This window comes from Cucumis sativus, chromosome 3 (genome assembly GCF_000004075.3).
Source record: "Cucumis sativus cultivar 9930 chromosome 3, Cucumber_9930_V3, whole genome shotgun sequence".
NCBI lineage: Eukaryota > Viridiplantae > Streptophyta > Magnoliopsida > Cucurbitales > Cucurbitaceae > Cucumis > Cucumis sativus.
In genome coordinates this window covers 7,428,717-7,442,564 of record NC_026657.2, presented here as the reverse complement: position 1 = coordinate 7,442,564, position 13,848 = coordinate 7,428,717, and the positions used below count along the sequence as shown (strand labels likewise).

Genomic DNA, 13,848 nt, shown 5'->3' with positions numbered 1-13,848 from the left:
TATCAAAGTGCAAGGTTCAAGGTGGGCAGCAAAATCATGTTATTTTTTGAAATATTTTATAAAACAATTTAAACAAAATATTTACAAATTTAAACTATTAATGCAGTGGAAGGTCTATAAAAAAATTTCTTTTACTGAATTTTCTTTTATAGAATTAAAAATTTAGCAACAATTTGTAAACATTTCTATTGATCATATATTTGAAAAAGTCACAAAGTAAAACATGCTTAAATAAACAATTTAAACAAGTGAAATTGACAATTTGGTGCTTTTAAATATACAACATAAGATATAATAGAATGTTGATATTGAGTCCATAGACGTGAAAATATTTATAAAAATGTTAAATGTATTGCATACACTGATATTAGGTCATTAGAAATCTCTAAATTCTTCATTTAAAAATGATAAATTTGTAAGATTCCATAATTCATATAAACAATATTCATCATTCATTCACGCTTGCATATAAAAAAGGCAAACAAAATAAAAAATAATAAAAAGAAAGAAAGAAAAATACATGCACAAACAAGCATTAGACTACCGTTTTTACATCATTATGAGCCCACAAGATTCAAACAACAAATTGGTCAATACACTACACAAGAAATTTAAACTAAGCATGTATTTTGAAATGGAAATATCAATGAATTAATCATTAAATGAGACAGCCAAATACTAAATAAAGTGAAAAGTAACACTTCCAGAAATTGTGTAAATGAAATTGGAAGCTATAACTAATCTTGAAACACAATTCTTACTAGTTCAATGAGAATAAATAACAAAAATATTAAAACACAAAAATACATTGGCCTACCGCCTATAAAATACATATACACAGAAGCAAGCGCATAAGCCGAACTTTCAATTTCCTGAATGATTTTTTTTTCTTTTCTTTTCCTTTTATTTCTAAGCCCCCAAGAACTCAACTGAGCAGATGCATAAATGCAAACTGAAAAAATGTTGTCGAAATCCTGGGGCGTGGTGGTATTGTTAATCTGCCTACAGAAGAAGCATATGACAGTAGGAAGTATCTCTCAATTCCAAAAGTTAAAAGAAAACCAAGCAAGGAATGGCTGTCTTTCTAGTTCACAAAAAGATATGCTAGAAATGAAATCCAAACATACCTCTACAAAATAAACAGCTGCAAAGCTTTTATCTGGAGGGAGGGAGAGTAATGAGCATGCAACTAACAGATCATATTATGATTTTTCTCATTTGGATAAATCAGTGAAGTGAAACAATTAATCTCTATATATACAAGAAGCCTCCGAACCGCACCCTGCAGTTCCAAATGGAGGACCAATTGAAGGGTTAGAATCCAAGCTAGGCCACCATCGTGTAGGATGGATGGTGCGGGAGCATCATTTTTTTTTTTTTTCAAATTACCTCCATGATGGTCCCACGCCCCATTAAAAAATTTACCCCGTCTCAAACAGATTGCTTTTTCATCTTTGAATTAGCACAAGATTACCATCTTAATGCCATTTGTGGGGCAATAAAAGGAAACGAGAATGTACCTGCTGAGAGGGTTGCTAGCTCCAGATAAAATAAAAAGATCAATAAATAAGAGATCAGCTGTCATCATCCATTGCGCCAATATATGTCAAATCTGTCCGTCTCACCCGCACAGCCCCTTTTAGACAGTAAGATGCTCGGAAATTTGCATGTTCGCCACTACCGATTACAGCAGAATTGCTGGAAGATTGACTTGATCCAGCACCATCTTCTAGAAGCAACCAAGGGTCAATTTCTGTATCATGATCCTGCTGTGGTGGCAAAGGTTTTGACTTCCCGGGTGCACTAGGAACAACTCTGGGTGATGATATCTTGCTCCCTTGAGGCATGCTACTATTTCCAGAACCATGCCCAGGTGTAGAAATGCTAGATTGAAATGAAGAAAGGGCAGAATGAGGTATTGTTGGTGGCTGGTAAGATAAAAAGCACCGACCAGGAGGAAGTGGAATTGGCATTGCAGCTTGGATACGCCATCTAATCATATCAGGTAGTTGCATGCAGTGCAATTCATTCTGCATCAATAAATTAATTCAACTCGTAAGTACGACATTAGATTTCCTTCACGTAGTCCTCCGAATGGGTGAATGAAAAGCACTCCTATTAATATTTTGCTTTGGTATAGGCTCAGTGCTACTCTCTTCTCATAGAATCCAAATAAATCGGAATGTGAACTTTGAAGACATTGATATTGATATTTTATTCGTGAGAATGTCAAGATTGAAAAATAGTGTTACTAAGGGGCAAACCTGTAAACTTTCAGCCAGTTCACGAACAAGAGAAGAAGAGTCCTTGCTTGTTTCATTGGTCGACTTTGCAGCATTCTTCAAACCTAGCCAACTTGGCTGGCAACTGCTCAAAAGCCCATGTAGAATCAATAACATCCTACCAAAAAGACATTCACCAGGTAAATCTGCAAATGCAGCAAATGAAGCTTCGGAAGGTGACTCTACTTCCTTCTTAACCATCAAACTATGGGTGGGACAAAAGGTAAGGTTTGCATCCTCATGAACCATTCGATTTCCAAGAAGACGAAGAATAACAGAGGCAAGCATATGTCTCATGTTCCTTCCTGAAGGCTCCCTGAAAAAGGAACAAAAGTTGGGAAAAACTAAAATGTCACTTGACCGATGGAAAACTTGGAATGAAGATGAAGCTGCAGACTCTAGTAAACCATGAAGATTCACAAACAAGCAGAAAGCAAGAAAATAATTTCAAGAACAGAAAACTCCTGATTGACAAATGTAACCAATATTTTATGTTAAAAAATCAGGCATAGAAAAGGAAATAGCACTTTCAAATATAGTTAGTAGTGGAACACTGTTCTCACAAGCCAACTTCCTCTGCAAGTATAAGTGAGTTTGTACGTATCAGTTCTAAATTTACCTATCTTCGAGGATGACAGGGAGTAATCTCAATATTAATTGTAAACGCAACGACATCGATGCTCGCAAAGCTGCAGGGGAGGGTAGAGGAGAATCTGTTGAGCCAGTTGATCGTCTAGCCATTCCCGGGCTGCCACCTTTCATTTTGCGACTACTTCCCTTGCTTGTAGGGCCCTCAATACCTGAAGGAACAGATCCTGTTTGTTTACTTGTCCCTGAAGTAACTGCATTTATTTGTTGTTCAATATTATTCAACTGCTTAATTAGATCATTAGCAAAGGTGTTGCGTGATTCTTCAGAACTCTGATCTATGCATGGAAGAACTAATTCAATAAGAGCCCTCTCAGTCACATACTGCTGACCCGAATGCAAAACTTCATTGTCAAGCATTGGGACAGACTTTTGGTTGTACTTTCTAGAATCTGTGCCTTCTTCGACAACCTCTCCTTCTTCAAGATAGGAAGTATCCGAGCCAGATGTACACCAACCCCAAGGCTTCCAAAACATGGTTTTAGTTGATAGTCCCTTACTCTCAGCAATATTAGTTAGTCTCTGTCGAATTGATTTCCTTCCAAATAGGACATCTTGACCTCCTAGAAACCATTTCGCTTGTAACAACATTGAATCTTCAAGAGAGCGGCCAAAAAGATGAATCACGTCTGAAAAAAGGGATGCAGCATCTGGCCTGACCAACAACCTTGTTAGGATAATCTCGATAAAATTCTTCTCGTTGTCAGAAGCAGCAACTTTTTCAGGACTTGGTGATGCCAAACGAACAGCATCAGCTAAGGACATATCTCGTGTCTCAAGTTTCTCAATAATGGCTTGTTCATTCAAAAGAAGCCTAAGTTCCACCCACTGCCAATGAAATTTAGCAGGTTGTAAGGTATCCAGAACATGTACAAGCCTGTCCAGAAGCTTCATTTTTCTCTCAGGATACTGCCCTTTACCATCACCAACTCCTGATATCCGACTCCCATCATCTTGATTGTACATAGAACTTGGCAACTTACAATCAATGATAGCATTCAAGAAAAGCCTTGCACGTAGAGGAACAAAGGCCATGGACTTCGTGGGGATATCAGAGCCATTTAACTCAAGTATAGCAGCAAATTCAACATCGCTGGTATCCATCATCAAATGGTTATAGAAACCCTGACTGTCCCTTAAACAGATATCTCGAAAAGGCAAATGTCTTACAATATCGCTAATTGCAATTGTTAATGATTGACACAGTTGATTCACATCTTCACGAACTGTAACAGCAGAATTCAAGATAAAAGGGCGCCATACTACAAATGAGAATATAGAATAGGCAGGAGGTAGGACCAAGCTAAGTGGAAGCAACCGTTGCATTCTAAAAAGTGCCACAATAGATGGCTCTCCTAGTAGTTCCACAATCAACCCATCAAAAACAGTTCTACAATTTCCAACAAGTAACCTAAACCAATGTACATAATCCTCAATAGAACTTTCAATCTTGTGCATTCCAATTGTACGGGTGTTGCCATTTGCGTTTGACCTAGTAGTCCTAACAAACTGAATAAAGTCTAATCCTTCTTTTAACCTAAAGAGTGCTACCAATCGTTCCAGACTGCAAACCCCCTGAATAATTGCCCCAATGACAAGTGCAGAAATAGCTGCTGCGACTTTTGTGGCTTTACCTATTACTTTGGAGTTATCACCAAAGACGTGAGTGTTAGAATCATGAGGATCTGCTAATGATTGAAACTGAGACCTAGATGTCTTCCCAGAAGGATATACTCCAGCGAGTGCAGAAAAGGCTTCTGTTGCAAGAGCAATCTCAAATACACGGCTTTGACGCTCTCCTAGAGCTTCCTTGAGCAGGCAGAGACAGGTAACATGAATGGATAAAATGCGCTTAGCGAAGTCCAATGAACCAGAAGCAGATGGAATATTCGAGCTGCCACCAACTATAGAATCAGCTATTCTCGACACAGTTGTACTCAGATTACCAACAATAGCTGAAACAGCAGATGACACCAATGATGGATCACCTTCCTGAGCAGCACCTCCTGTATGCCTGATGCATTCCATTAATCCTGTGATTATTTTTTGAGCAATCTGGTATCCCTCGTCTGATTTATCCGTGGCAAGAACCTTTGGGGCATTACCACTAAAGACTTTCCTATCCTTTCCAAGTAAATAGTGGAAGGCATCATCAACTTGTCGCCCAACCAATTCTCGCATATTCATCCCAACCCTAGAGAGTCGACCACCCCCAATCTTTTGCCTAAAGAAATCATCAAGATCCTCCACACCTGCAGGAACTCCAAGTGGAAGCCCCAACTCTCCGTCCAATGTACTCCCTGGATCAAGTTCAGCAATAAGTCTCTTGTCACATGTTGCCTTAAAACTTTTCTCCCACTCAACGACACTAGGCATGCTGCTATACTTTTTCAATAGATACCGAGCATATACTACCACTGCAGAGCCTGAAATACGTCCATTTGAAGCCATAATAGCCATAGCACGATGGGTTACGGATGACAATGCTTCTGAAATAAGATCAGCTGCAACAAGTATATTCTCGTATCTGCAAGTTCAATGGTAAGAGACATGAGATAAACAAGATCATAATATCTGATGAAGCACCTCCATGACAAAACTTTAAAGAAAACAGCAATGGCTTGAACATTCCTTAACAAGAGGAGGGTAAAACTAAACCACCTAAGCATGTGACAGAAATGCACTGAAGAAAATGACCCAAAGAAGGGTTCTCAAGAAATTTCTTCTAAATTCTACAGTTTATCACCAAATTAGAGGTATTTGCGGGTCTGAAACATGGCCCCAAAATTAAATAACAAAAATATCCTTACATTCATTCCCTATGATGGTCATATCAACACAATATAATATAATGATCCGTAAAAGAAATAAAGATGTCTTCAAAAATAGGTTTCCAGAAATCAAAGAAAATCCAGAGAGAAGAAAGCCAAGAAGATCAAGCAAAATACAGTCAGATTAATGAGAATTTAAAGAATGATGCAATAGAACAATAAAAATAATTATTGTGGTCAAACACCAATAATGCACCTTCGGAGGGACGATAATAGATATGCTTCGCCTACTTCACAAACTTGATTTTCAACATTCTTTGGTAAAAGAAGAATGCTCCTCCGGCTGTTCATTGTAGAATTTGAACTAATAAGGACTTTCGGCAGCAACCAGAGGAGAAATTTGACCCCTGAAACAAAATCATTACATACATCTGATAAATACAATATGGATGAAAGCTGGTCTTCTGCAAGCTTCCAACGTACAGTAATCCTATCATCAACAGTTGTTAAAGACCGACCAAACTGGCCAGCTTTTGCGATAGTCTTTTCAGTCTCCTCAATAAACTGCTTAACAGCAGTAATCAACCAACTTGAAATTGCTCGCTTCTCTGTAAGTCGAAGTCTTCTTAAACTTTTCCCAATAGAAGCAATATCTCCACTTATTTTGCTACTGTCTATTGCTCTGGTAGCATCACCTTCTATTCCAGATCTATGGTGTGGACAGGCTACCCTATTATCACATACATGACTCGTTGATGCACCCTGACTACCTTCAATTCTAGATGCAGCTAGATGAGCAAGACTTTGCGTCTTGCGTCTTCCCTTAGAAACTGGCTTCGTTGTCTTTACCGGTGGATCCACCTTCAACGCTTCAGAGGATTTAGGCCCCTTCTTCACCCACCACATATCTTCATCATCCGAAGGAATTGGTGAAGACCCATGTAGGTACAAGTTCCTTTCATCACTTACTTTCTGTTTTTTGGCTCTTTTACAATCTTCACACCCATGTGTTGCTTCTGCAGTATCTACTTTTGCATACACTGACACGAAAGACTTTTTACCAGTCCCTGAAGGATCATCTAGACCAGTGTCTGTGGGAAGTGAAGAACTGTTAGGAAATCGCAAAAGCAATGAAATGGCTTCCTTCAGCGCTTCAATGTCAACTTCACTTTTGAGTCTTTTGGTAGAGCCCGTGTTGGAAAATGGTGGAATAGACTTCAATTGATTAACAGAAGTTACAGAACTAGAAACCTTGTCAGAGGTTGGAATCTTCCGCTTTCGATTGGATGATATATTTGCACTACTAATATCACTTAGTTGTTCATATACGAGCCCATGAAGTACCAGACGACGTTCTTTGGAGTAAACATTTATAACCTCTACAAGTTGTGCTCCTTGTGCAATTTTCCCATCATCCAGAGTGGCACGCACAAAACTTCCAGGTAAATGCATCAAGATTTGTTGGTGTCTCCTCCTTTTATCTGAATCAACTGCTGGCCCATTGGTATCCATAATTCCACTAACTATTAGCTGCCTGACGTATGAATGGGGATAAAATATACCAGCACGTACAAGTTCCACTATGAGAAGCTGAATACGCTTAAAACCTTCTCCTTTTTGCACTTCATGTTGATCAATCCAACAAACCAGAATATCATGCAAGGGACCTGGACTTTCAAACAAGTCCAAAGAACCATTACCTCCCAACTTCTTCAACCTACTTTTAGGTTCAAATAAATTACCAACTGGTTTCCTACCAAACAAACTGTTCTGATGGCTAGAACCCTTTGTCGAATTGAGTCCACTTGACGTTTCAAATTTAATTCCAGATACGCTTTGTAGATCTCTGGCTTTCATTTTCAGAAGTCTAGTGGCAATATAAACCTGAGAGAAATCTTTCCCACCAGTGAACTTAAGTTCTCGAGGGGCAGCACTCCAAAAATCCCTGTATTCACATGTTGCCCACTCACATAGAAAAAATACTGAACAAGCAAATGCCACATTGACAGTTTGGATCCATTTCAATGACATTCTTAAACAAGGGCTTACTTCTTCAAACCAACCTTCATTAATGGATCCATTACAGCAATCTTCAAAAAGATATTTATAAGCTACTCCAATATCTCCATGTAGTAGAGACTTATCCAATGCATGCACAGCTTTAGCCACACTGCAAACTGGGAATTTTGGGTTTACTGCCTTAGCCAGATTGTCAGCACATTTCCGTATCGATGAAACAACGTTATCAAAAGCTGAGGATTGATACTGAAAATCGATACTTTTACTTCTGAATGGACTGGCAACTTCTGCTGAAGTATATCTCAGTTTCGTCACATCCTCGGGTACCTTTGACCCAAAATTCCCATCATTAACTGTATGCGATACAACACAACGTGGAAATGGGAAGCAATCCAGAGCAACAAATGTGTCGGGCACAGCCAGAACTAAATAGCGAAGCATCTCCACCAAAGCAGAGGTTGTGTACACTCTCCTTGAATTATCAACTAGGTCTGATCCACCAGGAAAGGAATCCCGGATAAACCGAATAGAGATTCTTACTAGAGTGCGTACATAGGTTTGAGATAGTACAATTGTATCTAAGACACCATATATAATTGGCAGCAGCAACTCCAAAATCTCAAGAACGTCATTTTCCTGAGAAAACAAACAGAAGAATGAAATCATTGAGAGTTAAATTATATACTCAAGATATCTCCAAATTCTTCCCTAATAATTTTAGGAGTCCACACCTCAAGTTGTCCCAGCACCCAATCAACAATGAGGGATGGAAGCAGAAGCCCTTCAGCCTGATGCCACAGCAACAGCCTGACCACATACCACCATTTGAAATGTAGTGATGGCTCTTCACCATCAAAGACTGCTGGAGGATCGCCCTTTGTATGTGTGAATCCAACAGAAAACATTTGTGGAGACCGGTCTTTGTTTGGTGGAGTCAAATGGGAATTGCTTTTTGAAAAAAATTCCTCCACAAGGCATTCCAAATAGTCAACCACATCCTTGGTCCAAAATTCTGTGCGGGACAACTGAGCTTTGTCAAATGCTCCACATGAAATACTAGCAGAATTAGGACGCACCTGTAATGCACAACCATAAACTGCTACATTCAAATTTGTCAACATGGCCTTTAGTAACCATTACAAAGTACAAGCACATTCACCTGGTTAAGATAATTAATTTTAATGAACCAAGTTGCTCTCAGCAATGGGACATTATTCCTAATGAGAACCTCAAAAAGGGCCCTTTTCCTATACCCATGAGGCACATTATCGGCTAAAGATCGCAAACGTTTATGCTGTTGTGATAAACCCTGCATCAAGAGGAGATAATACATCAAGATAAGATAATGCATCAAGATAAGAGAGAAGTGGTCGACCTGGACGATTATCAAAACACCATTCGACAGCTTCAGTTGATAGATTACAGTAAATTTAATTTTCTTAACTCCCCTAGCGACATGGGCTAAGGTTTTTGTATTTATTTTACAAGTAGTAATGCTTGCTGATACTATGTACTATGTAGCAGTGAAAAAACAGCCCAAGTTTCATGATATTATGCACAGATCATTTAATCCGTTTTTGTTTTTGGTGCGTATTATAGATAATGTTTGGCTGATAATAACTTATTTCTTAGTTGCAAACCCCTCAGTCACTACAAACAACCGAGTCGATATCTATTGCTTGACTTGAAATGAGAGCGAATTTGAAAATGAATCTTGAGAATGTCTAAGGTTGGACAAAGATGATGTATTGAGAGATTAAATCAAGGAAAAGAACAAATTCAATGAATGGAAGGCAGTCAAAGTAGAATATGTAGCTGTTAATACTTTGTAATCCGATAACTGTTCTCCGCTGTATTAAGGAAACTAATCTTGACTAAATGGCTTGGAAATCAGCATAAGGTCCAAACATATAATCATCAATATTGACTAGGGAGGAAAACAACATTACAAGAGTTTAAACACAAGGCACCCTATCCTAATGCCATGTTAAGAGACCACTTAACCCAAAAGCTGAAATCTATGAATAACAGAAAATGTAATTTCTTAACATAGAATGTAGTTGGTTGAAGTATATCAAATGGAAAAGGAAAAAAAAAAAAACGAAATTTCTCTTTTCACTTCCACACAACCCACAACTTTTATTAATTTAATTTTCTTGTAATAATTATTCTCTCTCTCTATATATATATATGTTCTTGAAAGAGAATCATGCAAGTCAAAATACTCCCTTCCTACATGTGAACTATACATCACCCGAAAATCATCAGAAAAACAAAACACTTCCTAAAAAGAAGAACCAAGTCATCACATAAAATTTGTCAAATTGTTACACCAGACATTAAGAAAGTGCAGGTATCTAAAACCAATTTTCAAGAACCCTTTCTTTCTCCTATAAGCAGAAGTGTGAAGTACCTCAATCCACTTTTTCCGAAAATCCTCACCACAAGGTCTTTGTTCGGGAAAAATGCCAGGCTTTGTTAACAAAGAAACAGATAGGGGAACACCATAAACTTGACCAGCCTGTCATTTAATAACAAAAGGAAAATTTGGAGGGGTTAAGATATGGATGATTTAAAATCATTATGAAATCGTGAAAAAGAAGAAAGCTCCACCTTCCGTTTCTGAGCACGTGAATCATTAATGGCCCTTAGACGTTTTCTTGTAGCCTGCAAAGAAAGAGGTTTTTTATTATACAACTGACCAGTTGTGATCACCTTAAAAATCATAGGCAGTAATAAAATTTTCAAAATACAATACAATGGGAAATTTGGTAGCTACTGATTCGAGTAACATACATCTTTGCACTTGATGACAAGATGCTTAGAAAAGGCTTGAACCTGAGTCAGTAAGATCTCTCTGGACTCCTGACACACTCAACAAAGATAAATAAGTTGTATAATCCTTTTTCAAACAAAACATAATTTATTACTAAAACAGGTTATAAATTGATTATAGTCATATAAAGATAAGTCAAACAGGTATTTAATACAATGAGGCGGCGTAATAAGAGTGGATAGTCAATACTGTTCATCCAACCAGTTACTACAAATATAACGTGTTGGTTAAGCTGTAAACTCAAATATTGCTCTTAATCTAGATATGAAATGAAAATTTGACCCATGAAGAAAATATTCTTGTCAAGTGAAGCAACCACAATAATTATGGAAGGAAAGTGAATGAGAAGAGGAGAAAACATCTTGAAGAATATTAGAACCTCCAAAATGTGTTTTTAATTGAATTGCTAATGTTCATTAAACTTGACCAAACAAGAAAAAACTCATGAATAAACAAACTCAATCAAAATCTCAGCCTAAGTCTGCTGATAAGAAAATGCACCTCAAGCCCTTCAACAGTTTCTCTGTATCCAGACTGCACATACTCTCTGGTGAGGTTCTCCTCAGGACAGCTTGATGTTTGAGGGTGAAAGTCGGGAGGCCCTAGCCTAAGATTGAAAAAGAACAGCCCATTATGTGAGAAAGAAAATACTACCCACGAAATAATTAAACTAAATAGAAAATCCACTGATCCAGCACCCCAAACTTTTGCATCCAACCAATGTGGAAATCAGATTGCACAAATATTCAGAAAATGAACTTCAAAAGTATTGGCATGAAGAAGAAAAATAAGAAGTACGATAAAAGGAATATATTGCAAAGTGATACCGGTTATTTAAAGACTCCTTCTCACACTTCAACTTGTACGCTGTAAGTGGAGCTGGCCGCCTGTAAATCAAGAACTATTCATTTAACTTTGGGAAAAATAATTTCAGTATGAAAAAGAAGAGTAAAGAAGATTAGGCCAATCAAAATATCAACCCAGATATACAATTATTGAACGACAAGCAAGGCATAATACTAATCCCTATGATTGCCCATAATATTGTAAGCAACAAACAAGGAACCACCATTCATTATTGCACCATGATTTTGCAACAATAAAACAAGGAACCCAAAACTTATTGTACCCTTTTTAGTTTAATCAACTATCCCATTAAATGTCGACTTGAGTATACTCAACTAATTAAGGCATATATTCTCAACCAAAAGATCAATGGTTCAAATCTCCACACATAACTTGGAAGAAAAAAAACCATGTTACACTTAAAATATATCCTTCATGGTTTCTCTAAAAAACCGTACTAAAGCAAATGAAAGAATATAAAAGCCATTAAAAAACAGATGTATCTCAATCCATTATATGGCAGTTAACAAAGTTGCAAACTGAAAAAGTAAAAACTCTCACTAGAAGATGCATTAGAAAAATTGAGATCAAACCATGCAGAGAACAAAAGAGACAAGTTACAGGAAAAATATATTTAAAAAAAGGCCATGGAATCAATGTTGGCAAAGAAAAAAAGATTCCCAGTTTCCCAGAACCTTCAAAACTCTTTACCTGGAATTTAAGGGGAAATTGCCTGGCAATGAAGAAGAATCAGCTCGGACAGTATCCCTTGCTGATGGCCCACCTATTGCACTGTTATTAACTGCACTAGTGCAGCCGGCAGGATGATACCTTTGCATTTCTCCCAACCATCAACTGCATACTTCCGTCAGCATCGGTTGGATATATAAAGCTGTACCAAACAGACCAAATTCAAATTGCTATCTTGTAACTTAGTTCTATCAGGTGAAGAAAAAGTGTAAGATCCTGTTGCAAATTCTTCAGCCATACAAGTTCAACTGAGCAATTCAAAAGCTAGTAAAAGGCTGTCAAGTTCAACCGATAACAAAAAACCTAAACTTAAAACAAATGTCCCAGGATGATTTCTTAGTTCTAATGAAATTTGAAATGGCTGAAGAAAAAGTGTAGGACCCTGTCTGATATGTAGTCCTACAGGTTCTGCCAAGCAATTCAAGTGCTGTCAATTTCAATTCAACCAATAGCAGAAAACTTAAGATGCATATTTTGTGCTTGAAAACCTTTATCCACTAGATATGAAGTTGAGTCCAAGGGATTGGATATGTAGTACAAACAGTTTTATGCATAAAAGTTTGTGGTAATAAAACATCATGGAAATATACAACGGCAGTGTAATATAATCAACATGAGTAAAAAATTCTGCTTGCACAGTTGCATATTTCAATCTGCTAAAAACCCGGTTCCAAAATTTAACATATCTTGTCAAAAATTATCACACAATATTCAAGTTTACACAGCTCAATAACATTTAATATTGAGACATGATCTGAAATGGCAGAATTTAACATATCTTGACAGTACAATCTATAGCACATCCATCTAAATTTGCAGTCCATAAGTTTGCGGTTAAAATTTTAATCCAGAATAAGTCAGCAAGAGTGACAATGCTGATATAGAATACGAGCACCAATACTGAAAAGAGTAAACTACAGTCAGCGTGACACATTAAGGTTAGAGAGTAACACCCTATCTTTAAAGTACAAGCGAAGATGATACCTACACATTGAAGTTTGTTGGCACTTGGCAGAGCTAAACTAAATGTAAACCCTAAGAAGCTCTAATCAGCTCCTAGAACCTCCGTAATAATAAAAATAAAAAACTACGCTCAAATAGATGAAACAAAACTAAGCTCAAAAACAGTGCAGAAAGAACTACTATAAACCCTAAATTTCAAGGGTAGAGATACGTGATCTGAGCTAAATTCCAAAATCATATAAAATACACAACGCACGTAACCGCATCAAATCAAATAACACAAATTCGAAATAAATATGCCCAAATGGAAACTAGGGTTTAGGGGGGAAAAAAAACCTGATCCCAGGTTCGACACAGCAAGCCGGTTCTTCCGGAAGTGAATAATTGGGTATGAGTACGCAATGGAGCAAGGGTTTTCTGTGCGATTCAGAAGATAAAAACCAAGAAAGATACTTTGAGAAACAAGAAAAAGAAAAATACAATATTGGGATTTTCAGTTGGAGGGCGAAACTGTACGAGATTTGAAAACCATGAAAGGAACAAAAAAAAAGGGAAAAAGAAAAGGGTTGATTACAGTTTGAAGAGCAAAGGAAATGGAGGAATTGGTGAAGGGAGAAGAAGGGTCTCGTGGCTTTGAGGGCTTTGACTCTTCAGCTTAATGCTGATGACGACGACGACGACGATGCCTCTGTTACTTCCCTGTGTTGGAATAATGGAAAGAGTGGGGGCGATC

At 37.5% G+C, this 13,848-nt stretch overlaps 1 protein-coding gene across 3 annotated transcripts; it reads right to left on the bottom strand.

Moving 5' to 3' along the window:
* Positions 1 to 701: 701 nt before the first annotated feature.
* Positions 702 to 13,848, bottom strand: LOC101222606 (mediator of RNA polymerase II transcription subunit 12). 3 transcript variants are annotated; one of them, XR_968879.2, is made up of 14 exons: positions 13,452 to 13,833; positions 12,114 to 12,294; positions 11,384 to 11,443; positions 11,058 to 11,163; positions 10,517 to 10,585; positions 10,334 to 10,387; positions 10,134 to 10,241; positions 8,880 to 9,029; positions 8,452 to 8,796; positions 5,958 to 8,356; positions 2,902 to 5,457; positions 2,265 to 2,598; positions 1,128 to 2,030; positions 702 to 1,002 (listed from the first exon to the last, which is right to left on the bottom strand). XR_968879.2 is itself a non-coding variant. In XM_011652453.2 (14 exons), the coding sequence occupies exons 3-14, from the start codon at positions 12,239 to 12,241 to the stop codon at positions 1,575 to 1,577; spliced, it is 6,765 nt and encodes a 2,254-aa protein (XP_011650755.1). In that variant the 5' UTR covers positions 12,242 to 12,294; positions 13,452 to 13,532; positions 13,690 to 13,848; the 3' UTR covers positions 702 to 1,574. The 3 variants fall into 3 exon arrangements, 2 of the variants coding, with proteins under 2 accessions (XP_011650755.1, XP_004133865.1); XM_011652453.2 differs by having other exon boundaries at positions 702 to 2,030; positions 13,452 to 13,532; positions 13,690 to 13,848; XM_004133817.3 differs by having other exon boundaries at positions 702 to 2,030.